The following is a 27,937-nucleotide window of genomic DNA, read 5'->3' on the forward strand; positions in this document are numbered from 1 at the left end:
ACTACAAATTAAAAACTTCTTGGGATTTTGATTATTTCATTTCTACTACTAAAGTCGTTTAATATTTCCTGACATTCCCTATTCAACTGCACCATTTTAACTTGTAAGTCTGGGTCATAGTATTCTTCAACGATTTCATTCCAAGTGCTAATTCTGGGTTCAACTTCAGCATTAGGTTTTGTACCAAAAATTCCCTAGGCAGGATCTCATGATTTATTCCGTTTCTATGAGGAGGAACCACGTTGGATCGGTTGAACATCTCGTTCATGGGAAACTGGGTAAACGAAAGTTCTGAGAAAAGTGGGTGGCGCACGAGCTCACAAATGATGGATCTCACAATTCAATGAAACAATAGAAGACTGCTTCAAATTACCTGCGTATTCATCGTATTATTCCGATCTGACCAGCATTCCACGGCTTTTCATGAGATCAAATTCGATTATCTGAATAATTTCCAGGCATTCGCAATGACAGATTAATTTCAAGATCCAATTTCAATTAACAACTTATTAAACGTTGCATTTAGATACATTTTGGGAAAAAACAGACCTTAGCAAGATTTCGGAAGTAGCATGTAAACTATACAATTATTTCGTTAATAGTGGAAATTTTTATATTAAAAGTACAAATATTCTCTACACTAAATAATGAATAAAATCAACAAACTAAACTAAACTTTTGCATTGGTAGAATTAGCCCAATCTGGAAATTCATTTAGATCTGGAAATATTACAAGACCCCATGTCTGCATAAAGCCCAACAGTGAAACGGTGACAATTATTGTGGGCAAGATGCCACCGACCGCCTAAAGTATAAATTAATAATTAAACATTAATCAAATGTATTTACAGTTAACTAACCATATCCTTTGTACGAATGTTGCCAAATTGCGCCACTATAGCATTTGGCGGCGTGCTGACGGGCAGATGAAAAGCCATGCTTAGACCCAAAGCAGCGGGGAAGCAAATATAAGCCGGATTTACTTTAACCGATAACGACTGAAAGTTGACAAACACAAAGTTAATTGCCAAACAAACGGTTTGTTGAGATATTTGAGTATTCATCGCTTACCAAATTTATTAATATGGGTATTAGAATATTACACATGGCAACATTGGATGTGAAAGCGGTCGCGAATACGGCAACACAAAAGCAAATGAATTGTAAAAGCCATGGTGGTAACACCTCTAGAGCCGACAAGGAATCGCCAACGTACGCAGCAAAATGAGACTTAGACGCACCCTCGGCGAGTGCGAAACCACCAGCAAGCAGATAGAGTAAACCCCATGAGTGACGCACGGAGAACCAGGACCAATCGAGAACCGGTGTCGCTGTGCCCTCCACATCCGGTTCTATAGCAAATTTGCAGATTAATATTTAAAGCAATGACTATATTAGGTGCGAAATTAACATACTTCGGCATATGAAGTACTTTATGCATAAATAATTGACGGGCAATGCGAAAAGTAGAAATGAGACTGCGGAGAGGCCAGCAGATGATTGAATATTTCTGCAAAAATAAAAACATATGAGTTTCAAAGTTTATGATTTGCGTTTACTTGTACTAACTTTTCATTTATAATGTCCGCATAGCCTTTGAGATCACCAATGCCCGGTTTCCGTGTGAGAAAAAGTATTATCATGAGTATGAATAGTATGCCCACTTGGATTTCGTGACACGAAACTTTTCCCAGTTCTTTTGCTTTCTCTCTAATGACTTCACGTGCCGCCTCTTCCGCTTCTTTCGATGAACTAATTTGTTTACTCTTCGATCGGAAGAGGCCCATAAACTGCCATTGTAAGCCTATGGCCATAAGTGTGGTATTGACGAGCATTGGTGGCACATTGAAAGCCATGAATGGTAGAAAACCCAATGTGGTTGACTTGGGAAATGTTCCTTCGAAAAGTCCTTTGAAAGCAATATTTGTACCAGTGCCAATAAGCGTACCTAAACCGCCCATGGACGCGGCATAAGATACACCGAGGTAGAATGCAATTTGTACTCTGGAAGGGTACGGCAAACTAAACAAATATGGAGTGAGAATTTTATTGGCATATTTTAGTTATGCATGGGCAACACTAATTTAATTACTTACTCTTCTGGACCCAGCACCTTGGTAGTATCCCACATCTCAACCACACCTTGCTGCAGGAAGTCATACATTTATCTAATTTTTACCTCTAATAATTCGTTACTTACTGAAGACATTTCTTCTAAAGTTCCCTTAATGACCGGACACATCATGGCCGTTGCTGCCGAGTTCGAGATCCACATCGATACGAACATTGTAATATATAGCATACTAAAATGTAATCTAATGAAGAGACAGAGAGAGAGTATTAAAAACTACTTATTCACCACGATTTCGGTAGATTCTATGCGTTAACTCGCTGAAACGCAAAAGTCTCTCTTTTATTAAAGAACTATGTGATTATACAAAACAAAATGAGGTTTTTTCAAAATAAAAAGATACCGATTTGACAGATAATCGAGGCATGAGTGACAGTTAACAATAAGTGTGGTGTATAAAAACTTTCCTATTTGTGGTTTGAATACCCGTTATACATATAACCCTTACCCACCTGTATATTTTACAGCCAATAACGGAGAGTACAGCGTAGGCAATACGTTTATGCAAATTCGAATATTCGATGGCTAAGGAGATCACCAAACTGCCGAAGAACAATATAATGGCGTTAGGAAAATATGCATTAACTGTGGTCGTGGTATCCTATAAATATGGGAATATTATTTAAAATATAAAATCAGCAATATAAATAACATACCAAAACGCCCAGCAGTGGAAAGAGCGGCACTGGTAAGAGCGAAGTTATGCCTAGTGGAAATAGTTCACCAATCCAGAAAATGGCCATCAAACACACCACATAACAACAGTGCATTTCCTGTCAAAAGCTTGAATGCATTACCATATCAATCGAACTGAACATAATTACAGTTACTTACCTTATTGGGTTCTATGAAAAGCAATGGCAACAACAAGATGGGTGCCGTAAATGCGGTAAATCCTCTCCAATGGTTTTTGAAGAAGTATTTGCAGCGTTTACCGGCACTAAGTTCCTCCTGATCGGTTCTATAATGTTTAAATACAGTTGATTTTATATTTTGAAAAATATTTTTAATTTCAAAAACTTACTCCATATTCGTTGATTTTTCAAAACTATTTTGAAATTTATTTTACGCTTTTCGTTGTCGTAATATAAAGGCTCACTGTATAAATTTATGAAAAATTATAACTGCAAGTTATATATCCAATAGTATAGGCATTTTTTAGAGTACTTATTCTAAGTTAGTAAGAATAAGAATAAGCGGTAATCGGTTTTCGAAACTAGTTCGCTGTGACGTCCGAACACAGACGAAGTGCCAATTATGGTTGACTACGAATTTGAATACACATATGTAACTGTCGTGACTTGAGTCATATCACAAGTTGCTCTTTGCCACAAGCCGCAAATCAATCAACTTTTAGTAATAAATTCCTGAGACAGGTAATCACTGCTTTTGGCAGTACTGGCATTTGGAAATTAATTTAATTTAACCTTGCTCCAGATTTTGCTCTTTGTATATACCTGAGAACAGACATATACATATTTATATATGCATCATTATTTTTTATGTACAATGCGCGTATATACAGGAAAAACCAAGTGATAAGAATATATATTGTCTCTCTGGAGAGCTTCGTTAGGTTAAGTCATTTTAATATTTGATGTAGGCAAATGTCAATCAAAGTCAATCTAATGCCAAAAAGTGAAAAGTGAAAGTGAAGTAGAACCTATAAATTAAGGCATTTTATTTTACTACATATGTATGATATATGATGAGTATGTTATATTACATACTACATACATTTAGAAATATTGGAAATTGAAAGGCTTTTGCAGAAGCTCATTAGGTTTGCAAATCAGGTTTTGTCACGTATCTGTTTCTAGTTACACAAATTAGAATTTATGGAAAGGATAATTTGAGAGCGATATCAGAATTTCTTAAAACATTACCATTGCCAACAATTTGCTTATTTAATTTTACCATATACTATATATCTCACATAACGTCACATATCATATAAAATTAATCGGTATAACCGATACCCTCATACAAGTGTTAGAGGAGATGCGTTAACCGTTTTTGACCATATTTACTGATGTTAGAGTTATCAATTGTAAAGTGAAATATTCTGAGATTTTTAGAAAACTCAGGAAGCTTGTCATGATGAGAATCCAGAATCTAACATTTGTTAACATGGCTCAAGTCCTTTGGGATATATTGTTTGTCCTCCAAAGTGGCTAGTGCCACTCCCACAATGACACTTTGAAATTGCTTATATAATCTGTTATATACGTGATGTGTTAATTAAAATTAAATAACAAGAATTTTAAAATCCGTCGTTTTATAAGCATATAAGCATATGAGAAATCGCTAAGTTTTTTATATATATCTCGCAAACCAATAAAGCTATATAAACCAAACTTTCTGCAGTCGGTTCCATTACGTACCCCACCACACACCTTGACAATAGTTGAAATTGGATAATCACCACGCCCACCTCCCATACAAAGGTTGGGTTGAAAATTACTAAAAGTGTGTTAACTCACTAACGGAAAACATCAGAAACACTAAATTTTACATAAGAAATGGCAGATGGAAGTTGCAATCAGATTTTTTTACAAAATGGAAAATGGGTCAAAAACCATATCTCAGGAGCTGCTCGACCAATTTCAATGAAAATTGGTATATAATATTTTTTGACACCCTGTAATACATAATACGGATAAAAAATGGGCTAAAATCGGCTCAGAACCACGACCACTTCCCATATAACTCAATTTTGAATTCCATCTCATTCCTTCACTTTATGATATATGCATAAGGAACCAATGAAGATAGCGGAAAAAACGTTGCACCATACTGTGGCACTACTTGTGAAAAAATTGTCGAAAACGGGCTATAACTTTTCAAGGCCACAGATATCGAACATGTTGAACTCAGCGTCTAAGTGTAAATTTTAACCGAAAATATAGGTAAATCTCTCAGGAAATTGTTTTCTTCTAATAGTGTGTCTCTGTTCCACAAATTATTAAAATCGGGTTATAACTTCACCTAGCTCCCATATACTTAATTATAGATTTTTCAAAAATACGGTGTACTTTACGGTTAATATGTGAAATATCTGATCATATAATCTTAGATATAATGTATGTTGGTGGTGAAAATGAGTGGAATTGGTTCAGGAATTACCTCAGCTCTCATAAACCTTGTATGATGATTTTCGTTATGCTATGGGACTTTATGCCGAATATATGGGTGAAATTGTGTGATATCTTAATAAAACTATAGCAATAAATTGCGAGATTATAAAATGTTCTGTCGCACCCGAACTAAGCCTTTCCTTACTTGTTTAATATTAATCATAATGAGCGTAAATTTTCGTACATATAGGTTTGCATTCTAATTAAACTTAAAAACCAATAATCTTTTAAATTAAATTGCCCTAACTATAGCACCAACACATAGTCACAGAAACAGTTTCTGATTCATTATATGTAAGTTATAGGTACGTGGGTTAAGTGCCATAATCAGTGGCAACCGAAATCACTACGTTCAAGCAAATATTTCTGCAAGCAAAACAATTAAAATTAACTTAATTGTGCAAAAATAAGGATGTAATGGTTAATTGCAGCAAATAATAAATCATATTAACATCATTGTTACGCTTTGAGTAATCAATGCAATTGACATTATTAAATATTTCAATGTTTAATAATTTTTTTTTTTTTGAATTTTTGCAAATAATTTTAAAACCAAAATACTTAATTTTTGCTGTTATTTCATATTCAATTAATTAATTTACTTGCATGACATTTTATGTAATTTTTTTGACATGTGATATACTTTTATTTAGCCATAAAATTACACTTTGACCTCGTTGAGTTTATAGCATAGTTGTTAGTTTTTGTTTTTTTACCCACGAAGGTCAAATCATATATTTTTTTATGAATCAAAAGTAATCAAATATATATGTACATGAGACACAAAATTTATTAAAATTGGAATTTTATGGAATCGTTTCTTTTTGCAATATAGTCTATACATAAATTTAAAATTTTAAGAGGTACACCAAACCAAACACAAACAAATACAGGGATTGAATATTTTTCCAACTTAATAATGTCTGTAAGACCCTAAAGGTACTTTAAGCTAAACCTAGTAGGTCTAAATAAACTTGCTATAATTTCAATAAGAAATTTAAGTCGATCGTCTGTAACTTTAAAGTGCTTTCTTTAGCTCACAATGTAACATATACGCACATAATAATACACAATTAAACTAAGGATTAGGTGCCATAGTAACTTACAAATACCACAAAAGCCTATGCATACAAATATGTGTACTCACATAACAGTGGCATTACACAACCAACAGCTTACTGCTGTTCTTTTGGCTGGCACACTTTGCTCCACCAGTTGCATGGTTTGGCTGCCACGGCGTATGAGCGATTCTTTGTAATGCTTTACGAAGCGGCAAATAAGAACGTACGCGGTGTGTGAAATGACATGAGACATGTAACCGCAGGTAAGTGCTTCTTTATGTACTGTTATTATTATTGTTTCACCTGTGTTGTATTATGACCGTGCGCAAGTTTTGTTTGGCCTAACTTTTGTTGGCCACTTTGGTTTTACGACGCTTATCGCGAGTTGAAAGAGGGAATAAAGAAAGTAAGGAATATCTAGGTTCTTTACGAATTCGAAAGAATAACTTAATATTATGTATCTGGTAGCTAAGGGAAGTAATGACCCGATTTTATCCATTTTGGCACAATATTAGAAGAAAAACATCTTCTCTGAATTTCTTTATAATATCTGAGAGATTTAACGATATTTTCGGTCAAAAAGTATCCATAGATACTGAGGACTTCCTGTTCGATATCTGGGACCTTGAAAAATTATAGTCCGATTTCCACAATTTTCAAATTAATTGTTAATCGTCTTAATTTTTGATGCTAAATTAACTCATGCTGTAGATGCCATTCTTACTTAGTTCCTAATAGAGTTTGGAAAATGTAACGGTGATATTATCAACACCTTTCTGTGAAGCTATGTGCTGTAAATGGAAGGGACTGATCTCTGGATTTATTGGGATCTCAAGTTTTTGTCTATAAGTAGTATAGCCGAGGTCTATTTAACATCTCTGAGCCAGATCTGGATAATGTTTCCAAAAAATCGCCAACTGACCATGTACATACTTGCTATGTGGTGCAGAGCGAAGAGAACATTCAATCGGGCTCATAATCTCAGAGAGTTTTAGAAGAAAATACAATTTTTTGAAACTTAAAGCTCAGTTAAGAGCTTACTATTTCAGTATCCATAAAGAGATAGAGGAATGTAGGAAGAGATAAACGTGTCACAGTTAAGAGAACAACAAAATATGTGACAGCACGGCTTGCCACGTAAATTAAAGAGTTATGACTTTAACCATGCAGAGTGAGGAAGAGCAAGATATAAAAAATAACGCTGCGTCATTGCTTGCACAAAAACTACTCGAAAACAATATAACTTTCAACATGTTTTCAACATTAAGCCGTCAGCACAACACAACCAACGAATAAATGACAGGCGGGCAAAAATCACGCGCTCTTACAGCAGACGGACGAGACTGCTGCGTGATTACGCTTTACTTAAAACGCCAGGAAAAACAATAAGAAAAAACAACAACAACCACAATGTCGCACTTTTTTGGTTGCACTCAGTTTCGGCGATAAAATAAAGTAGACACAGCCTTTTTGGTTTTTTGGTTTATTTATTTTCATCCAAAAATGACTGCATTGCAGAAGTCACATCAGCGGCTGATAGTGGTAGTGACGAGAATGGCAGGCGTCGCGTCAGCAACACTCGTGGCGTCAACAACCGCTAACGATGTAGTTGTTAGCGCACAACAACATTACACACACACAGCCACACTTGTATGCTTTGTGCTTGGAATAGTGCAAGCGTGAAGCCTTACTAGAACCCAGAACCAGCAAAACAGAAACTAATGACAAACGGGTAACATGCCAGATGGCGCATGTGTGCCCATAGCTACACACATTTTGGGTGAAATAAGGCAAAATAAATGTTGGCATTTAGACAATTTTAAAAAATGACCGCGCATAAAATCTAAACTTCTAAGCCCAGAAAACGCCATTCGTTTGCAACTACGGCGTTGAGGTCCAGTAGTCGACTGCATATGTAGACATGTAGGGTCTTTTCTAGTTTCGACATTGATGCTGGTGGTTGGTAGTTAGAGTTGTTTGTATGTTGCATGTAAATATGTAGGATTGTTTGTTTACAACAATTATTTTGCCTCATCTGTGGCTTCCACACGACAATCTTGTTACGGGCCATCAAATACATACACTTCAAATGGCTGTTGCGAGCGTGAAAGTCAATTAATTTATAGATTTTTGCCTTTGAAAGCCGTTGAAAAGAAAAATTAAAATTAAAATTTTAACTTTAATGGCTTTGTAGTATACTTTTTATATACTGGAGAGGAGCTGGCTGCTATTCATTTGTTCAGTTATTAAATATAATTCACGGGATCGAATAAATCGATGTGTAGATGAAATGAAAGAATGCGGTATGAGTTCAGAGTTTTCGGAATATCTTGCTTTTCATAGGCTTTTGATGAGCATTCAAAAAATAACGGGAATTTTCAGATTACCAATTATCAATTTTATTTAAATTATCTTGATATATGTATATGTGCATGAAGTCCAATCTATCAGCTGTATTCATTGCTTACTTGGTCTGTAGCAGCCGCTAAGGCCATGTTTTTATAAGTGTATAAATGAGCTTCGGTTTCCCATACAACTTAACCTATAGCACTGACACACACTGTGCGCGCCTATGCATGCACAACTACACCAAAACATGACACCGCACTACACATCCGAAAACAACAGCTTCAAAAAAAGGGACGTACAATGCGATCCGAACCAAATTTCCTCTTTTTTTTTATTCGAGATTCCTCGATCAATTTATACGACGCGATTATTATTCGCCATCCGAATCATTATCCGAATGAATCAGTTTTAATTAATATGTATCACACTTCGTTGACTGTCCGTTAATTCTTGAACAAAAACAATACTGTAATGATGCCCCTGCTTCTATAATCGCCAGACATGTCTTCGTATGTCTTTTCTGCTATTTCCAAATATAAAACAAACTTAAACAAACCCATCATTTTACAACCATACGAGAAATCACTGAAAGAGTCAAAAGCTATCTCAACAAGTAAGGAAGGGCTAAGTTCGGGTGCAACCGAACATTTCATACTCTCGCAATTTATTTATTTAACTTTATTTATATTATATAACACACAATTTGACTCACATATTCGTCATATATATTGTATAAAGTCCATTGAAAGTTGGAAACCCTAATATTAGGTTAAAAGCACCGAGGTCCTCATGTTCGATATAATGGGCCTTGAAAACCTATGGTCCGATTTCGGCGATTTTTAGAAATGGGCTGCCAAACTATAAATACAGTAATTGTGCAAAGTTTTGCACCGATATCTTCACTAGTTATTACTATATATATTGTAAAGTAAACGATTCAGATCATCTTCTAAGTTCTGGTATATAGGAAGTAGGCGTGGTTGTGAAGCGATTTGGCCAATCTTCACAACATATTATTGGGAGGTAAGGAAACTATTACAAACCAAGTTTCATTGAAATCGGTCGAATAGTTCCTGAGATATGGTTTTTGACCCATAAGTGGGCGACCCCAAGCCCATTTTCCATTTTGTAAAAAAATCTGAGTGAAGCTTCCATCTGCCATTTCCTATGTGAAATTTAGTGTTTCTGTCGTTTTTCGTTAGTGAGATAACCCACTTTTAGTAATTTTCAACCTAACCTTTGTATGGGAGGTGGGCGTGGTTATTATCCGATTTCTTTAATTTTTGGACTGTATTAAGAAGTGGCTAAAAAAAACGACTGCAGAAAGTTTGGTTTATAGAGCTTCATTGGCTTGCGAGATATATACAAATAACCGATTTGGGGGCGGGACCACGCCCACTTCCCCAAAAGAATTACATCCAAATATGCCCCTTCCTAGTGCAATCCTTTATTCCAAATTCTACTGTTATAACTTTATTTATGGCTTAGTTATGACACTTTATGTGTTTTCGAAAGCAACCCTCTCACGGTCCCGAGGAACATGTGTTCCAAGTTTCATTAAGATATCTCAATTTTTTCTCAAGTTATCGCTTGCACGGATGGACGGACGGACAGACATCCGGATTTCAACTCCACTCGTCATCCTGATCATTTATACATATATATATAACCCCATCTCTAACTCTTTTATTTCTTGGTGACACAAGTATCTTGGTTGCGAGATCAAGTCTGAGAAGTTTTGAGTGTTTCGACGATTGGAAGAAGCATTGGCATAGGTGCACAATATCGAAACGGTGACTATTTCAATATTACACATATTACTGTGGACGAATGTATATTTTATTCTAAAATTTTTTTTTTCCAAAAAATGAAAACTTCCGTTTTTTTACACTCTTCGTATATTTTAATGAATATTTCAAAAACTACTATTTTTTATTTACAACCCTCGAAGGAAGCTGTTAAATTTTTTGAATATTTTTCCATATTTATTAATATTTTTACTGCGCCGCTGGCTATAATAATTTGATTTTCGGAAATAGTAAATTTTTTTCCTGATATGAAAAATAAATTATTTTTTTTTTTAAGATTTATTTACAGTTTATGCACGGAATGTAAAAATGTTTATCTATTGAAAAAAAAAAATGAAAGTAAAAATGAAGTTATCACCACGGAGAACGGCTGTAAAAATATTTATGTGCTAATATATGACCAATTCAATATTACTCTATTATAAATAAATATGGATTTCCTAAAAAAGTATGTAACGGGTGATTTTTTTGAGGTTAGGATTTTCATGCATTAGTATTTGACAGATCACGTGGGATTTCAGACATGGTGTCAAAGAGAAAGATGCTCAGTATGCTTTGACATTTCATCATGAATAGACTTACTAACGAGCAACGCTTGCAAATCATTGAATTTTATTACCAAAATCAGTGTTCGGTTCGAAATGTGTTTATCGACAAATTTTGTTCAGCGATGAGGCTCATTTCTGGTTGAATGGCTACGTAAATAAGCAAAATTGCCGCATTTGGGGTGAAGAGCAACCAGAAGCCGTTCAAGAACTGCCCATGCATCCCGAAAAATGCACTGTTTGGTGTGGTTTGTACGCTGGTGGAATCATTGGACCGTATTTTTTCAAAGATGCTGTTGGACGCAACGTTACGGTGAATGGCGATCGCTATCGTTCGATGCTAACAAACTTTTTGTTGCCAAAAATGGAAGAACTGAACTTGGTTGACATGTGGTTTCAACAAGATGGCGCTACATGCCACACAGCTCGCGATTCTATGGCCATTTTGAGGGAAAACTTCGGAGAACAATTCATCTCAAGAAATGGACCCGTAAGTTGGCCACCAAGATCATGCGATTTAACGCCTTTAGACTATTTTTTGTGGGGCTACGTCAAGTCTAAAGTCTACAGAAATAAGCCAGCAACTATTCCAGCTTTGGAAGACAACATTTCCGAAGAAATTCGGGCTATTCCGGCCGAAATGCTCGAAAAAGTTGCCCAAAATTGGACTTTCCGAATGGACCACCTAAGACGCAGCCGCGGTCAACATTTAAATGAAATTATCTTCAAAAAGTAAATGTCATGAACCAATCTAACGTTTCAAATAAAGAACCGATGAGATTTTGCAAATTTTATGCGTTTTTTTTTTAAAAAAGTTATCAAGCTCTTAAAAAATCACCCTTTATAATAACATTGTGATAGAATTTATTTAACTTATTATGATCATCTTCCATGACGTGTCCAAAAAAAAGTTCTTGCCGTGGACGTTATAACTCTTAATTGGTGTATCCAAAAGCAATAAACCAAAAATACATGTATAAATCTAGTTAATGAACGAAGAAAAAAATAAAATATTGCAATTTGAATTTTTGACAGAATTTTAACCAATCACTTTTTTGGTCAAATTTTCGACACATATTGGCTCCAAGTTGTAATAAAGATGTATAAAAAGCCTTCGTTCATTAATTAGATAATGCTAATAAACAAAATCGCTGCAAAACTTTTTGAGATATCGTGTTCATCAACTAGAAAAATTGAGTTTTGAAATAAATGCGTTTAAAGTTTTACAGTCATACTGATGTGACCTGACTTCCATATAGTATATCTCTTAGAATATTACTCGGATTGATTTGATATTTTTGGATAATATTTTAAACATATTGCACAATATAATAAGACAAAGAAAATTACATATGTAAAATTTTGAAACCCACCTAAACCCTTAAACCACACATCAACCACTTCTGTATACAAGGGAACCGTGAACCAAGCTGCTTTGAGGTCAAGCGCCTTATTGTGTCAATCATTTTGAGACTGTAACTTATACAACCAAAATAAAATTGTTTACGAAAATCTAACTTCCAACTATTTCTGACGTTTATTGTTATGTTTCAGCTCAGTACTGTCCTGTTCAGTGTAGAACTAAAGTAAATATCTACTATGATTAAGACCCATTAGTGCTTAAGAAGCTTATTGGTATCATTACGAAAACTAAGGTTCTTTCGTGCTCCATAGTGTGAGGTTAAATTGTAAGACATACTTTATAGCGGAAATTTACGGAAATTCAGAAATTGCATTTATGAAACAAATTAATTTTTTTGTGTTCTTGTCATCAAATTGGAATAGTCTTTGGCCTCATCGAGAGGTCGCATCACAAATAAAAATATCTATAATTGTTTCAATCTACGTTTCCTGATGGGAAAAATACCCATGATGATAAATATACCCCACATTCTTGTCTTTGTTTTCCGTTGCCACTCAATTCCTATTAAAATTTCCTGAATATGTCAACCTACAAATGACAAATCTGCGGAACATGCGGTCGTTTGCTATCTTATAAACCTTTTAATGAACGGGTTCGACTCAAATTCTTTCAGTAAGCTTATTAACTTATTTATTTGCTGTTCGGATAAAGACTTTCGTATGATATAAATGACACAATTTGTACACAAAGGAAAATACATCAAGCAGATTAGATGCCTTTTTTAAGTAGACCAACAAAACATATGAATAATTTCAATAATTCCCGCTACTAAATCAAACCCAAATGCAATTGTAAATACAGATAGGAAATGAAGCCATTCTTTAAATTACATAAGCCATGAATTCATATACACATGTACATATGTTACACTTTGTGTCCGAGTATAGTTTTAAGCCATTGACAAAGGATATTCATATGCGACGCAAATTCAGTTTTATTATTTACAAAAGAAAAATTGCATTATTATTTTTTGCACATTCGGGTCGTCATGCCGTGGCCATTAAACACAGATAAAACTATTCGTACGCTTTATGGCCGCCCGCCTGCGTTCGCAACAAAATAATGGCAAAGAGAAATCAAATGATTTGAAAAGCATTTTTATGTTTGTTTTGATTTGTTTCGGCGCTTTTGGGTCGCAAAATTTGTTCGGCTGTAGCAGACGCGTCTAGCGCTCGCATTGAATTTTACGCTTCAGTGCGTTCACACAAAAGACGAATATAGTTTCAAGATAAAATTGGCGTTAAAAATGAATGAAAATGAATATGAAAGGCGGTACTGCTTGTTAAATGAAGTTATAAATATGCTGCTAAAAAATGATAAAGTTAAATCGTATAAATTTGAAAAAAAAAATAAATAAATAAAGTACAACCAAAAACCAAACACACTCAGAAGGTTAACGTAAGAGGCGAGCATATAAAATATGGCTTATGAATGGCAATTTCGGCCATTGAGAAACAAAAGTGGTGGGCGGAGTGTAGGATGGCGGGTAGCAAATTTTTCGCATTTACTAGGGTGGTTTCACAAGTATTTAGCCTCACAGCCATAGCCTTATTATTGTGTTGTACATAATCGTAGGCGCCTTCTCTCGAACTCTGCGCTGAATCAGACTTTTCTTTGCTTTGAACGTTTGTGAAAAATATAAATAGGGGTCTCTGATTCGATTCTTGTTTTTAGAAGGATTCGAGAATATCATATTACGGATAAGAAGTGCAATGGATCCAGTAGTACAAATCAGAGACCAAAAAAACTGTTTCCACTTCACTAAACCAGGTTCGTTGAAAGCGAATCCGTTTCTGCCGGTCGGAAAGGTGATGACCACCGTTTTCTGGGGTTCCATAACAGTGATCTTCATACCTTCGCCAAATTGATCGATTTAAGTGACGAATGGCGGGTCCCTTCTCAGTATTCTGCAGATTTGATTCCATGAGATTCGTACAAAGATTCGGATGTACTTTCGTTGAAATCACTGTATTTTTTGATTTCGTCTCGTAAAAATAATTTTTGGTTTCGAACTGGAAAAAAGTTACTCTCCAGAAAACGTATTCTTTAGACAGGCTAAAGAATTTGGAGAACCCTTGGTTGAAGGGTATCGAGCTTGAAGTCTCCGCCTATCTTGAGAAATAAATTATGTTTATGGCGCATAGCAACCGCAACAACAAACAAATAATATACACAACAACAGCGCAATTGATGTAGTAAATATTGCAGTCAGCTGATGTGCATCAGTGAAATCGTGCAATAACAATAATAACAACATAAAGCAAAAGCCATCTGGCAGTCTGGCAGTCTGACATGCCAACATAGCCAGTAAGGCAAAGTGGCAGCTCCTCTGATTGTTGCTACGTTGTTGCATGGTCCGAAATGCCGTTATAGCATAGCATGCCAGTGTTTCGATTACCCATGCTGCAAGTCAAGTCAAGCTGTGATTATTGGGCAGGGTAGGAATCCAGCCGAAGACGTGATCAGCATGCAGTCTGCTTGTGGTTGTTACACATTTTAAAATGCCATACGCTCGCTGGCGCCTAAGCACTTGTATGTAATGCATGAGTTATGCACGGCTTGTCCGCCGGATCAATGCAAGCACTTCAGTGGGTGAGATTTTCGATTTCATATTTGCAAATCTACTTAGGGTCGAACGACGATGTTGATTTCCAGCGACGGTGTGTGTTAGGCACACATATATGTGCCTTAAGTATTTAAGTAAGTATTTGTTATACTATTAGGTGACTCTTTAATAGAATTCCTTGAACTTAAAAAAGCAATCTCTTTCTGGTTGAAGAATCACTAGCGGTAAACGTCACGTAGAAGTGGCACCTCCTTCTTTTGGGACTATATCTCAGGAATTACAAATACTCAATCCAATTTTAACTAACTATCTATATTGCATGATATATCCTTGACTTCTTGATGTTATGCCTTCACAATTTTGGTCTGACGGAATCGTTCAATTTACAATGAGAATATTGAAACAAAATTTTGTACTAATACTTAGTGGATACTCTGGATGTGAAGTAGCTTGGTGACAAAAGTGAGCGGTGTCGCTCCTGCAATTTTCTCAGTAGAATTGCTAGTCTATATGTATATAGAAGAGACTACTTCTATAGTATAGACCTTCCTCTATCTAATATATTCAATACAGTGACGAAATCGGTCTAGACTTTGGCTTAGTCTCCTAAAATTGGCAAGAAAGGGTTTTCAATGCCATATTTGTTCCCGGTCTTTTGTCATTTCTCTTCGGTAAGATTTGCCATTTCGTCATGGAAAAATATACGATCCAACAACGAGTCGAAATTATTAAAATATACTACACAAATTCGGAGTCAGTGGCCTCAACTTTAAGAGCGCTACGTCCAATTTATGGTCGTCATAATCGTCCTGTCAGATCAACAATTGAGCGTCTAGTGATAGAAGTAATGTCGAGAATATTGCTGTCGCTAGCGCATCAATTGAGGAAGACCCAAATCAGTCTCTCACACTTCGTTCGCAACCCTTGGGCATCTCTGTAACGTCGATGTGGCGAATTTTCCGAAAAGATCTTGTCCTACATCCTTACAAGATTAAATTGATGCAAGAACTATAGCCGCAGATCACCAGTTTGGTGCGGTTTATGGGTTGGCGACGTCATTGGGCCCTACTTGTTCCGTGATGATCAAGACCGAAACGAACTGTAAATGTGAATCAGTACCGCTCAAGGATAAACAAATATTTTGCCCCAAATTGGATGATATGGACTTGGACAATATGTGGTTCCATGAGGACGGAACCACAGGCCACAAAGCGAATGTCACAACTGATTTATTGAAAACCAAGTTTGGTGAAAGTGTTATCTCACGAAATGGCACAGTCAATTGGCCGCCTCGGTCGTGCGATTTGAGGCCGTTATACTATTTCAAATGGGGCTACGTCAAGACTATGGTCTATGCCAACAAGCCAGCGACGATTGATGAACTTCCTACGAATATCGAACGTGAAATCGCAGCAGAATCGGTCGATTTACGTCGAAAATGGGGTTCAGCGTCTGGACTTCTGCATAATAGCATCGAACTCTTTTAGCGCTCTTATTGAAAATCCCTTCATATGACGATGGCAATGTACGCCTTCTAATAAACAGTATCGAAAGTAAATTAACGTGTTTCAACACAAAAGCGGTAGAGTTTGTTGTGATTGAAAAACAAGATGAAGATCAGACCATAGGAAAGGTAGTTGGCGAAGGAAGCAGACAAAAAGCAAAGAAAGAGGGAGAAAAAGAGCGAGTAAAAGAGGAAGATGAAATAAATATAATCATAAAGAATACAATAAGAAATTAAGACGTAAAAAACAGACAACTAAACCATCAACGCGGGAGTTTTACATTCCCAAACTACTGTAGAATTGTTCACATTTCAACAAAGTAATATTTTTAGTATTTGCAGTGATCAAAGTAAGATTGACGAGCGCAAAGCGTCAAAATTAGTTTTTACTATTCATTGAGAATTGCTATGAGACTATACGTACATATGTATATATGAGTATAGTTCTATATGTACATATATATGCATTTATTTAGTTCAAGTGAAATACCGTTTATTGGCGCTTTAGTTGAAATGTAGTGATGAGAGTGTTCGAACTAAACTCAATTTATTCATGAGCACACGCACATGTGCACATACATACTAATGTCCTTATATACATGCACACAGCCGTACTTTTCTTCTAAATAATTGTAAGCTCAATTTAAAGTAATGGAGTCGATTGGAGCTAGAGAATGCCAGTGAATGTGTCAGCACGCTTTGCGAACTTATTGAGTGTAGTGCCACGTTGGATCATCGATTGATGGCGCCCATTTAAATGTAGAAAATTACATTCTTAAAGCGAGAGCACTACACTCCTACACAGGCATTTATATAAAGTAGCACAAATGCAGTAGTGCGCAGTTCAATAGGCGGGAACTACATGACAGCAGACAGTAGTAACCCACTTTTTCGTGTGTGGGTCTTTTTACTCTGAAGTCTCATCATTATTCTGCCGATTACACTGTGCTACAGCGTAAAGTATACACCGTTTATTTAAATGAAATGTTCAGCGGCTTTGCGTTGCATAGATTTCGTTATAGATTTCTGTTTAATTCTTTTTCTTTTCTTGGCTGCTTTCTTCTGCAGAGATCTCAGCGTAATGCTGTACGTCAGATTATGTTGTCGCCATTCCACCTGCTGGCAACGCTCAGCTGAGTCGGATATTTGCAATTTAGACGACTTAGCATGTTTTCTCATTTGTTTTTGCAAATTGATTCCTTTTCTGTTTTTCTTCTGCAAAGCTCGTGAATTTATGGCTTTCATAGACTTTGCTGTCGTAGAATCGTGCAGTATTTGAACTCATTGGTGAGGTAGCAACTCTACGCCTGGGCATATTGTTTAAGCCAAATTGATGAATTCAAATTGAATGGCAGCGCATTATTTTTCTCCTTTTTTGTTTATGTAGCTCTTCATTTAGTTAGCGCCGACTGCCAGACAAAGAGTCGAAGGCCAATTGTGGTGTAGATTACAATTTCATTTGTTGATGGGAACCAGCAGATATTTGGCGATTAAAGCCACTGAATGTTCATAATATAAAAGAAGAAGTACGTATATATGTGTGCATTTCATTAAAAAAATTTACATGATTTTTTACTTTATTTACATAAATAGAGCTCTTTCATGTTTAATTGAATTACTGGTCGAGCTCTTTGGCTTGAAAATTGAGTGCAAATGTTATGCTCTGCATCTTATTTCAAGATATTTATAAATTTTACTAGTATACTAGTATACAGTGACTTACAACTTCGTTTTTTGGCCTTTCCAGTAATTTACAGTTATTTTTGTCCTACAGACCACAATCCGGAACGTTGAAGCAAGTTCTAATATCATGGAATTTCAAATAAACTAACGTTTTGTAAATGTTCTTAAATAAGGGCTGTCCCGAATACTAATGTATTCCTAAATCTTTTCCTGTCTTAAGTGTGTAAGGATAGTCCTAAAGGTGGTGTTAGTCAAGTGCTAGAACAGCTCTCCTCAGACTAATGCAGTCTTTTATGGTCGGTCATAATGTCATAAACTATGCCGTCCCTATAAGGTAGCCTGAATGCAGTACGACGCAGCTAGGGAAGCTACAACCCTGTCAATACACCACTCTCCTCTTGATGTCTCCGTCGAGCAGATACACAACGAGCTCCATATGCTACCTGTTAAGGAGCATAACGAAATGTTCTCCAAACAGTTTCTGTTGGGATCTCTTTACAGAAACCATCTCTGCAGTCACTTGCCGGAAGTCGAGCAGCTTTCCAGAGCCATCAAGTGGTTCCTTTCTGAAATACATCGAATATTTACCAAACTAAACCAACCGGACTCGGGACGGTACAGACTTTCGACAAGCACCGGACACCATTCACAGAGGAGCTATTAATTCCTTCCTTGAATGCCTCTCCGTGAATGGCATATTTGGAGTAAAATCACCACCAATTGCAGACATCGAGCTCGAATTGGCTCGCGTATTTTCGTTCTGGATATTGTAGTAGATTAAACTCCTACTTATCCTGACTGGACCTCGATACACCCAATGTAAGTCCCGCATGCAGTTAACCCCACTCATCTAACACACCTTTCCCTTTGATCGGACGTCGTCGAAACAGTTCATTTTCTGGGGCTTCTGTTAGATGATTTCGATGACAATTGACTATTGCTTGTCGGTGCAGGTAGGTTTGGATAACAACAACAAGGAGATGATTTGGTGTGATGACTTTTGATTTGATTGATCGTAAGGAGGAACGACAAGTGTTACTGATTTTGACTGAGATTAAAATTTTGAAGAATGCTGTTAAAAGTCGTATGAGCTTTTAGTTCTCCGTTGTTCTCCCCAATGTTTATTTTTCATACTAACAAAGTGTTATTCAGAGTTACTAGACGACATCTTTCGAATAATTCTCCATATTTAAAACTTTTTAAAAGGTGTGTTATTTTTCTCGCAAATTTTAGTACTAAGACTGCTTCTGTCCTCACAGTTTTTCGTCGTAATGTAGTGATTAGAGACTTTGTTTGATCCTTACTGCCACCATCTTAAAAAATAAATATATTTTCAAAGCTTCAGATAAAAATCTGTAATCCGATCGGAATTGGCTTGAAACTTTTAGATACTTTTATTTGTCGGATAACATATATTGAAGGTGCTTTAAATATTTATTTATGTATATATCATATATTTATATACAAACTTCCATCCAGGGAGAATACTGAAAAAAAAATCCGATTTCTTCTATTTAAAAAGGTCGTTGTATCCGAACACGAGTAAGAAGCTTTAAGCTCTACTAATTCGGATATCACAAACAGATATCGCATATACTTACAAATTCATAGGAATTACTGCTGATTGCTACGTACGAGAAAGCGCCTCAAAAACTCCGAGACAGACAATTTAATTTAGCATATTTATTAAAAGCAAACGCAATATGTTAATATGTGCCTGAGCGTGTATATATGTGCACTTACATATGTTTTTAACGTAGCATATCGATTTCGTACATTGTAAATGAGTACATATTAATATAGACAAATCAGTATTTTATGGCATGGAAAAGTAGCTTTTAGCAATGAAGTGATACAAGTATACATATCTAGAATATATTAATTTAAGCAGAAATTTGTGGAAATGCCATAAAATAACATTGCGGCAAAGTGCCAGACGTTGAAATTCACCAATATTGATTTGCTTTATTAAACTTAGTAGCGCGTTTACTGTTCTTAACCTTGAAAAAATTTACGAATTGAGCGTCTGTGAGTATGAAATTTGTTTACGCTGAGCTTTCGTCACGTACTTTAAAGTTATGAAAACGGGAGAATTGTGTAAGTCAGCAATATTTAGTGCAGTTTCTTTGTAATTGGGCTAGTTTTTATGATATCGTTGGCATTTTTTGGTAAATTTGATGAATAAGGTTCAGAGCTTCTCCAATACAATACTATTGCAACTGCTTTGAATCTGGCTGGTTTACCTTAAAGTGAGTATGCCAGACAACAAGTGATATAACTCAATAAAACTATGTATGAATATATTTTGTTTCCCCATGAAGTTGGCTGTTGTAAAAAACTTGCACAAAAATCTTAATTGCTCTTTATAGTTGACTAGTAGTCTTGCTGGTCGTCATATAGGAGTTTTGATTTTCCATCGAAACTTAAGTAAGCTATAAGTTGTTATAGTTGATTTGTTTTTGTTTTCTTCCTTACACGGCAGTTTTTCAGGGCGATTGAAACATACTTATATAGCTTCTTGTTCAAAACCTCAGTAGATTGATTGTAGTATTGTCATACCATCTTACTTAACTATGTATAGTACCCACACATAATTGGTTGCACAATGAGAGTAATTTCTTAATATTTTTGGAAAAAATAATTTTTTTCCTCCTACCGATTTGATGCGACAGGATAAACTCAGTTGGTAATGCACTCTCAATCAGAATTAAATAAAGAATTTATCGCTTTCATAAACTATGCTGACGAAGTACGAGGGCTGCTATATATATTTCTGGCCAGATAATGAAAATAGGAATATTTATCAACGAAAATGGTTTTATTGTTTTTCAAAATATTCTCCATCAAGATTTATACACTTTTGCATGCGCTCAAACCAATTTTCGTAGCATTTTTTTTAGACTTTTTTTGAGCGATTGTCAAATTGTGCGGGATCCAACGAGAACAAACCTTTTTTACGGCCAGGTGTTCATGCAATATCGAATGTATGCTGGTGGGAGAAATGCATAGTTCACGTACGGCATCGATGTTTTCTGGCACAACGGCTGTTCACGGAATTCGTCTTTGAGCGAGCGTCGGCCACGATTGAATTCGTTGTACCAGTTTTTCACAGTGCTATAGGATGGTGCTTCATAGCCATACTAAGATTTTTGTTCATCGATTCACTCTTGTCGCGAAAGTTGTCCACGTCGAAAGTTGTGAAAAATGATCGCACGAAAATGTTCACGAGTTAATTCCATTTTTTGGCCGAGATGAATTTTTTAAATCCCTGTAAATAAAACAATTCACGATTAAATGACAAAACGTTCTGAGTGATGTTATGCAAAAAAATGTCAAACTTTCCAATGTAAATGTCAGATTGCAACTGGCAAGACTTAGTGTTGCCTAGGCCAGAAATATATATAGCAGCCCTCGTATCTAGCAGTGTTTGAACTCATTGGTGATAGCAACTCTTCGTCTGGGCATATTATTTAATCCAAATTAATGAATTCCAATTGAATGGCAGCGCATTATTTTTCACCAGCTCTTTTTTTACTTGGCTCTTCATTTATTCAGCGCCGACTGCCAGACAAAGAGTCGAAGGCCAAATGTGGTGTAGATTACAATCCCATTTGTAGATGGGCACCAGCAGATTGAACTGCCCACTGAATGTTGGTTATTTATGCAATTCTGTAGATATGTGTGCATTTCATTAAGGAAATTTACATGCATTTTTACTTTATTTACTTAAATAGAGCTCTTTCATGTTTGAATTGAATTACTGGTCAATATGCTGTGGGTCTTATTTATATATTCTAGCAGTTGCGTTAAATATTCAGCGTTTTCTTCTGCTATATTTTATCATTGCTCACTAAATTTCCCTTTAATTTAAAATTCTCTTTTTAATGCGTTCGCGTATTAAAGTGTGTTGCTTTATATCTATATTAAAGCTGTAGCTGTATCTTTTTTCTCTTAGCGTGTTTTATGCTATAGAGATTCAACGAAATAATAATTTTATTAAAGATATTTGCGATATTTAGCTTTAACCACTTCAACTCATCATCGATTTGCTGAGTTAGTTTGGAATAATTAATGAATCCAGGTATTTTTTGTTGTTTTTAAATTTGTATTGATTTATATCTTCATTAAAATTCTACAGAACTCTGGAGTTTGTGTTCAACGAAGTTCATGAACTTAACAGGCTTAAAGCGTTTTCACACGGCAGAATTAATTTCATAATTTAATTGAGAAACCAGTTTTTGCCCTTCGCATAGCCGGCTACTCGATTAACGATCAGCTGTTATACTTTTTTGTTTTGTTGTTCTTAAGAAGTTTGTATTCGATTAAAAATTGATGTAGAAAAATTAGATTTTTATTTTGCATGGTAAATCGTTTTAAATTAGCGCTTTAATCGAGGAAATGCCGGTTAATTGATCAATTAAGTCCTGTGCGAATGGTCCTGTAACTATGGAAATATTGTTATAAACTTTTTATTAGTACAGTGTTAGATACCGAGTTGTATAATTGGTCCGAGAGCCTTCTATCTGCGAACAAATTGGGAAGATAATAGGAATATTTGCATAGAATTTATAATTACTTTTTAATTACTAAAATTTGTTACTAAATATTATGTTCTAAAAATATATAATTAAACTCTTTTATTTTTCCTTAGTTTCTTAACTACTAAAGTAGGTTTTAATTGGCATTACTCCACTTGTACACAATATCTTTATTTAGTTCAATATTTATTTATATACTAACGGAGTAAACAGTATTTACAAAGCACTAAGCTTACAAATAAATATGCATATACCTATGAAACAATCGAACTTCTGCTTATCGCACAGTTTCCCATAGACTCTACGTCAATTTCGCAAAACACACAGAACCCGCAATGTAAGTCAGTTTGTTAAGTTGGTCAGAGATCAGCCAATCTCCACTTAACGACAGCATGCACCACCCGCCCCAACCGTTAAGCACATGCTTTGTTTTCTCCCCCATGTGCCCCATGTCAAGTAGCGACTTGTTAATGACGGCTAAGCAAAGTTTATCGGTAATAATCCGAGCAAAGAAAACAGCTTCCCAGAATGTCCGAAATCGAGTCGAATTGAACGCACATGTTGGGTTGACAAGGCGACAAAAAATAGTTGCCGGTTGGTAGTTCGATTGACGCAGAGTTGGTGGTGTCAATGTATTACTCATAGCCAAAGTTGGTCTACGCTTTCCTCGTGATGGTCAAATGTAGTGGTTGTAACTTAGATTTTTATGTACGAGGGTATTTCAATAAGTCAGTTTTCTTAATACTGGAGTAATATATTGGCCAGAATCGATTCGGGTTTGTCATTATAACGGTTGTTAGATACAACCTCAAAAAAGAAATGACACCAATTCTCTCAGAACAATTGTTAACCTATCTGGAGAGAGGGAGAAAGATGGATATAGGCAGAGAGAGAGAGAAAAAGAAAAATATATAAAAAGAGAGAAATTCAAAGATAAAGTTAGGCAGAGAGGGATAGAGAGAATGAGGCAGGTATCTTGTGTGTCATTAGACGTAGATTTTTGGAAGTGATGTGACTGCGAATACGATCTACAAAAGAAATAATCACTTAATTATTATGAACTAGCTATACCGAAATACTTTGAACACAACTATCATTTTGGATTATTCAGTAAGTGGTTAATTAGAACCCGCTGCGGTCAGAACTAGGTCCGTATTAATTAATATTTCTTTCAGGAAGTAGACAGAGAAGTATAAAGATAAAAATGGTAAGAGAAAGAGAGCTGAAAAAAATGGAGAGAGGCCTGGAAAATATAAAGAGTGAGGATTTCTAATAATAATTTTGTATTTCTAATAATATGTCACAAAACGTTGAACCGATTGCATATTCAGTAATTTTTTTGAAACTATACCATTGTTTAGCCTTTAGATAGGTTACGATTCACTCTGATAGTAGAGCGGCGATACTAGCCTTGAGTTCGCTGACTATGAGCTCAATGCTGCTTAAGGAATTATTATCTTCCCTCTAAGTGCCACCATTGTACCTTTCTATTAGACTGGTCTGGGTTTTTGGCCACAGCGGAACCTCAGGAAATGGTAAGACTGATGAGCTTGCAAGTTCAGGTACGACTATCTCGACTATCTCACTCACAGAAGCATGAGAACATGTTGGAGCACCACCTTATTGTGGTCTACTACTGGACAAGTGGGCCTCGGTTGCTCTGGGCGCGCGCTGTTCTCTCACTAATACTTACACATTCGTCAGATCCTTCTGGCCTAAGGTGAATAGCAACAGCTCTTCGCCCTTAGCAAAGTTCCCCTATTCTTAGTCGTAGGCGCTCTAACTGCCCATTGTCCCATCGGGATCCAGGCTGTTTGGTAAAAAATCTTACCGGGTACTAGCTGTTGAATCTGTCTGGAGGAGGATGAGGTGGAATCATCACATCACTTTCTTCTGGAATGTTCCGATTTTACGAGATCAGACGTCGGTTTCTCGGATCTCACTTTTCCAACTGCCTGAAATAACGGATATAGAAGTCAAAAATATCTGCAGATATATAGTAGGGTCGAGACGGTTTTCCAGAGGTCTGTCCCTCATAGTCTACGCGTGTTTCCATCTGGGGAACAACCATACAATCTAACTTAACCTTACTTATTTTTATAATAAAATAATTTCTATCAAGAAACTCACCGACTCGTGTAACCGACCTCATAACTGGGCTCATATTACTATATATGTATGTATAATGTATAATTGGTTGATTATCTGCTGTTTGGTTGTCTCAATTGCGGCAAAAGCGAGTCAAAGTGAAACCAATTTAGAAATGAAAGCAAATTCCAACTTCCAGTCTACAAGTGACAGCGAAGAATGCCAAAGTCAGCAAGTCAAGAAACAAGAAGTGCCAATACACATGTACATATATACTCGTATATGTATAGTATTTGTATGTGTATTGCATATATACATATATATAACAATAAAATGTCATTTATGTCACAGTGGTGTGGAATGACCAGCGGTCACGGCATAACTAATTGTGCTCAGCGTGAGTTCAGCGGTTGATGACCGCTCTGTTGGCATTGTTTTAGTTCTATAGCTATGTGGATATGTGAATATATATATATGAATACTTAATATGTATGCCAGTATATTTGTACAACAAAATATGCGGCATGATTCACTGCTTAAGCTTGGTGGCTACAAATTCCGTTTGGTTGCGAGCGCAGCATAAATCAAGCCTCATTAGACCGTAGAGACGAAAATCCTCACACTTAAATATCTCTTTATATATGTAGTAAGCGCGTGTGTTTGTATGTCTATGTGTAGTTTAGTGAAGCGGAAGTGTGAGCAAATAGCATGTAATAGAATGGCAAAAATACTATTCGTAGTTATGCAACCAGAACGAATACGGATTTGTAATAATTGCTGGTGATGACGATGAAAATGAAAATGAAGATGTGTGTCGGTTATGGCGACAGTAATGGTAATGATAAATACTTGGTTGTGGGTGTGCACCACGCAATGTAGGGAAGTTGGTGATTAATATGACTGCGTCGCCGGTTGGCTGTAGCACAAAATGGAGTATAAGCATACTTTTAGGCGCACACCCACATACACACTTTTGCCGCTGTGGCATTGTTTAAGGATTGCTTTTGCAAAATTATCGCTAGTATATTGCTGCTGTCATACCATGGCTTATAATGAGAACGGTTTCGGTTTTACTTGACAACTGATGTCATTATAATTATCGTCACAGCTGCTAATATGTGCTGGCTGGCCCTCTCATACATATGCATAAGATGCCTAGCAGGCATATACAAGTGTATTAGCAATGTAGTTTGGGTGTGTGTTCACCGCCATATTGGAATGCCTAAATGTGATAAGAATTTGGAATTTGCGCTCAAACCCACTCATTAGATATACACAAATCGCTCGAAGTACTCCGATTGATTGACTTTGCACTTGAGCGCGTCCAATAAATATATGTATGTATTTATTTACGCCAGCGGCTCATATATACATATGTAACACATGTGCCTGCCTGTAAGTGGGTGCAAGCATTTCCTTAATTTCCGTTAGATTAATATAAATTTTATACACTGGTGAGCGTGCGTGTGTACGTGTAAACTTGTCAGTACGCTTATGAATATGTAATCGCTATGAATTACATAATTAGTCACGCGTTTAATTATTACTAATGGTTTCTCAGCTGTAGTTGAACAGCGGTAGGCGGCGCCCTCAGCTATTGAAATGCAACAGTGTGGCTTTGGCAAACAGATTAGGGTTTTGTATTTTGGTTCTTTGTGGGAATATTTAAGAATGCCTAGAGTCCAGCGAAAGTGATTGGTTACTACTCTTCTCATACTAGACTGCTACACTAGATTGTCTTGTGAAAGTGAGTGTGCAATTTGGAACTACTACTTTCAATTTGAACGCTTACAATGAGAGGATATGAAGAGGAGGGAAATTGTAACCCTTGAAGACATCGAAAATCAGATTTATATACTAAGATACATAAGTTTATAGCTATAGAGGCTATAGAGAAAGTTTTTGTACGTTAAAAATATGATTTCGAATTTTTTAGTGATACAAGCCAGTTTTCAAATCCATTTTGAAATTTTAAACTTTATCGTTTTCAACATGAGTTCATCCTGCACTAACGGAGTTCCAAGCACTTTCGTAATGGCTTTTGTAAAAAATATGCCAATAACCGCATATTGACCTGAAAACAAATGACTCGATTAGATGGCTTTGGGAAAGGAAGCGCTCCTGAGGCACGAATTAGAGTTTGTTTAAGATTGTTAACATTTTAGAAATCTTTGAAACAATGGGATCATTACTTTCATAAATTAAAATTCGACATATTGCATCCGACATTTTGAATTTTCAAAAACCGACGCAGCGGCCCCGAAAACCTCCGAATAACGAGTTTGAAGCGAATCCGATGACTTTCAAAAATCACCGTTCCATGTGTTCCCAATTTTCGCAGCTCTGATGGACTATATTGAGTTGTTGTTGTAGCAGGTGAAACCATTACCGAAACAATTTTGAAGAATGCTGCCGAGTCACGAGACAGCTCCAGACGGATTAAAATCCATGCTCGTTCCAGTTACGTGGGGTCGTGGGATGAAGCAGTCCGCTTGTAACGGCTGACATCTCTAAAAATAATACTAGTCATATTGCATCCGACATTTTGAATTTTCAAAAACCGACACCGGATTCGTAAACAGCGATCCCAAAAACCCACGAGTAACAAGCTTGAAGCGATTCCGAAGAATTTTTCAAAGAAGCGTGCGCCATATTGTGTCCGCTATTTTGAATTTTGAAAAATCGACACTGCGACCTCGAAAACTCCCGAGTAACGAGCTTGAAGCGAATACGATGAATTTCAAAAATCACCGTTCCCCTATTCTGGTTTTCTAGGATTATCTCAAACCCCTGATTAGATTCGGATTCAGCAACCCCAAAAACATATAGTACACATAGCAAGAGCCCAAGGTCATGACAAATTTTTTTTTATGTGGCTATGTTATTTAACGATCTCTACACAGTCAATCTTCGTTTGATAGATAACCGAATTTTTTGCTGAAGAGTCATCAGCTATATACTGCGGAGAAAATCTGGTAGATACATTGATTGAGATTAACTAAATTTAGAATATATGCCTGATATATCAGATGGGAATCTCACACGGACTGCTATATAAAGTCCTTTGAAAAGCCATAAAACACAAAACTCACTCCTGCTATTAG

The 27,937-nt window shown here is 36.1% G+C and overlaps 2 protein-coding genes across 2 annotated transcripts in view; one reads left to right on the plus strand and one right to left on the minus strand.

The window, feature by feature from the left end:
- The window catches only part of LOC105214831 (hemicentin-2), a 162,010-nt gene that overhangs the window by 16,724 nt on the left and 117,349 nt on the right, over window positions 1–27,937 (plus strand). The window lies entirely within an intron of this gene.
- On the minus strand, window positions 595–3,296 carry Indy_2 (protein I'm not dead yet). The gene is made up of 11 exons (XM_011191275.3): window positions 3,156–3,296; window positions 2,966–3,092; window positions 2,788–2,904; window positions 2,584–2,732; window positions 2,201–2,315; window positions 2,097–2,146; window positions 1,570–2,022; window positions 1,416–1,510; window positions 1,072–1,352; window positions 861–998; window positions 595–805 (listed from the first exon to the last, which is right to left on the minus strand). The coding sequence occupies exons 1-11, from the start codon at window positions 3,158–3,160 to the stop codon at window positions 671–673; spliced, it is 1,665 nt and encodes a 554-aa protein (XP_011189577.2). The 5' UTR covers window positions 3,161–3,296; the 3' UTR covers window positions 595–670.

This window comes from Zeugodacus cucurbitae, chromosome 3 (genome assembly GCF_028554725.1).
Source record: "Zeugodacus cucurbitae isolate PBARC_wt_2022May chromosome 3, idZeuCucr1.2, whole genome shotgun sequence".
Lineage (NCBI taxonomy): Eukaryota > Metazoa > Arthropoda > Insecta > Diptera > Tephritidae > Zeugodacus > Zeugodacus cucurbitae.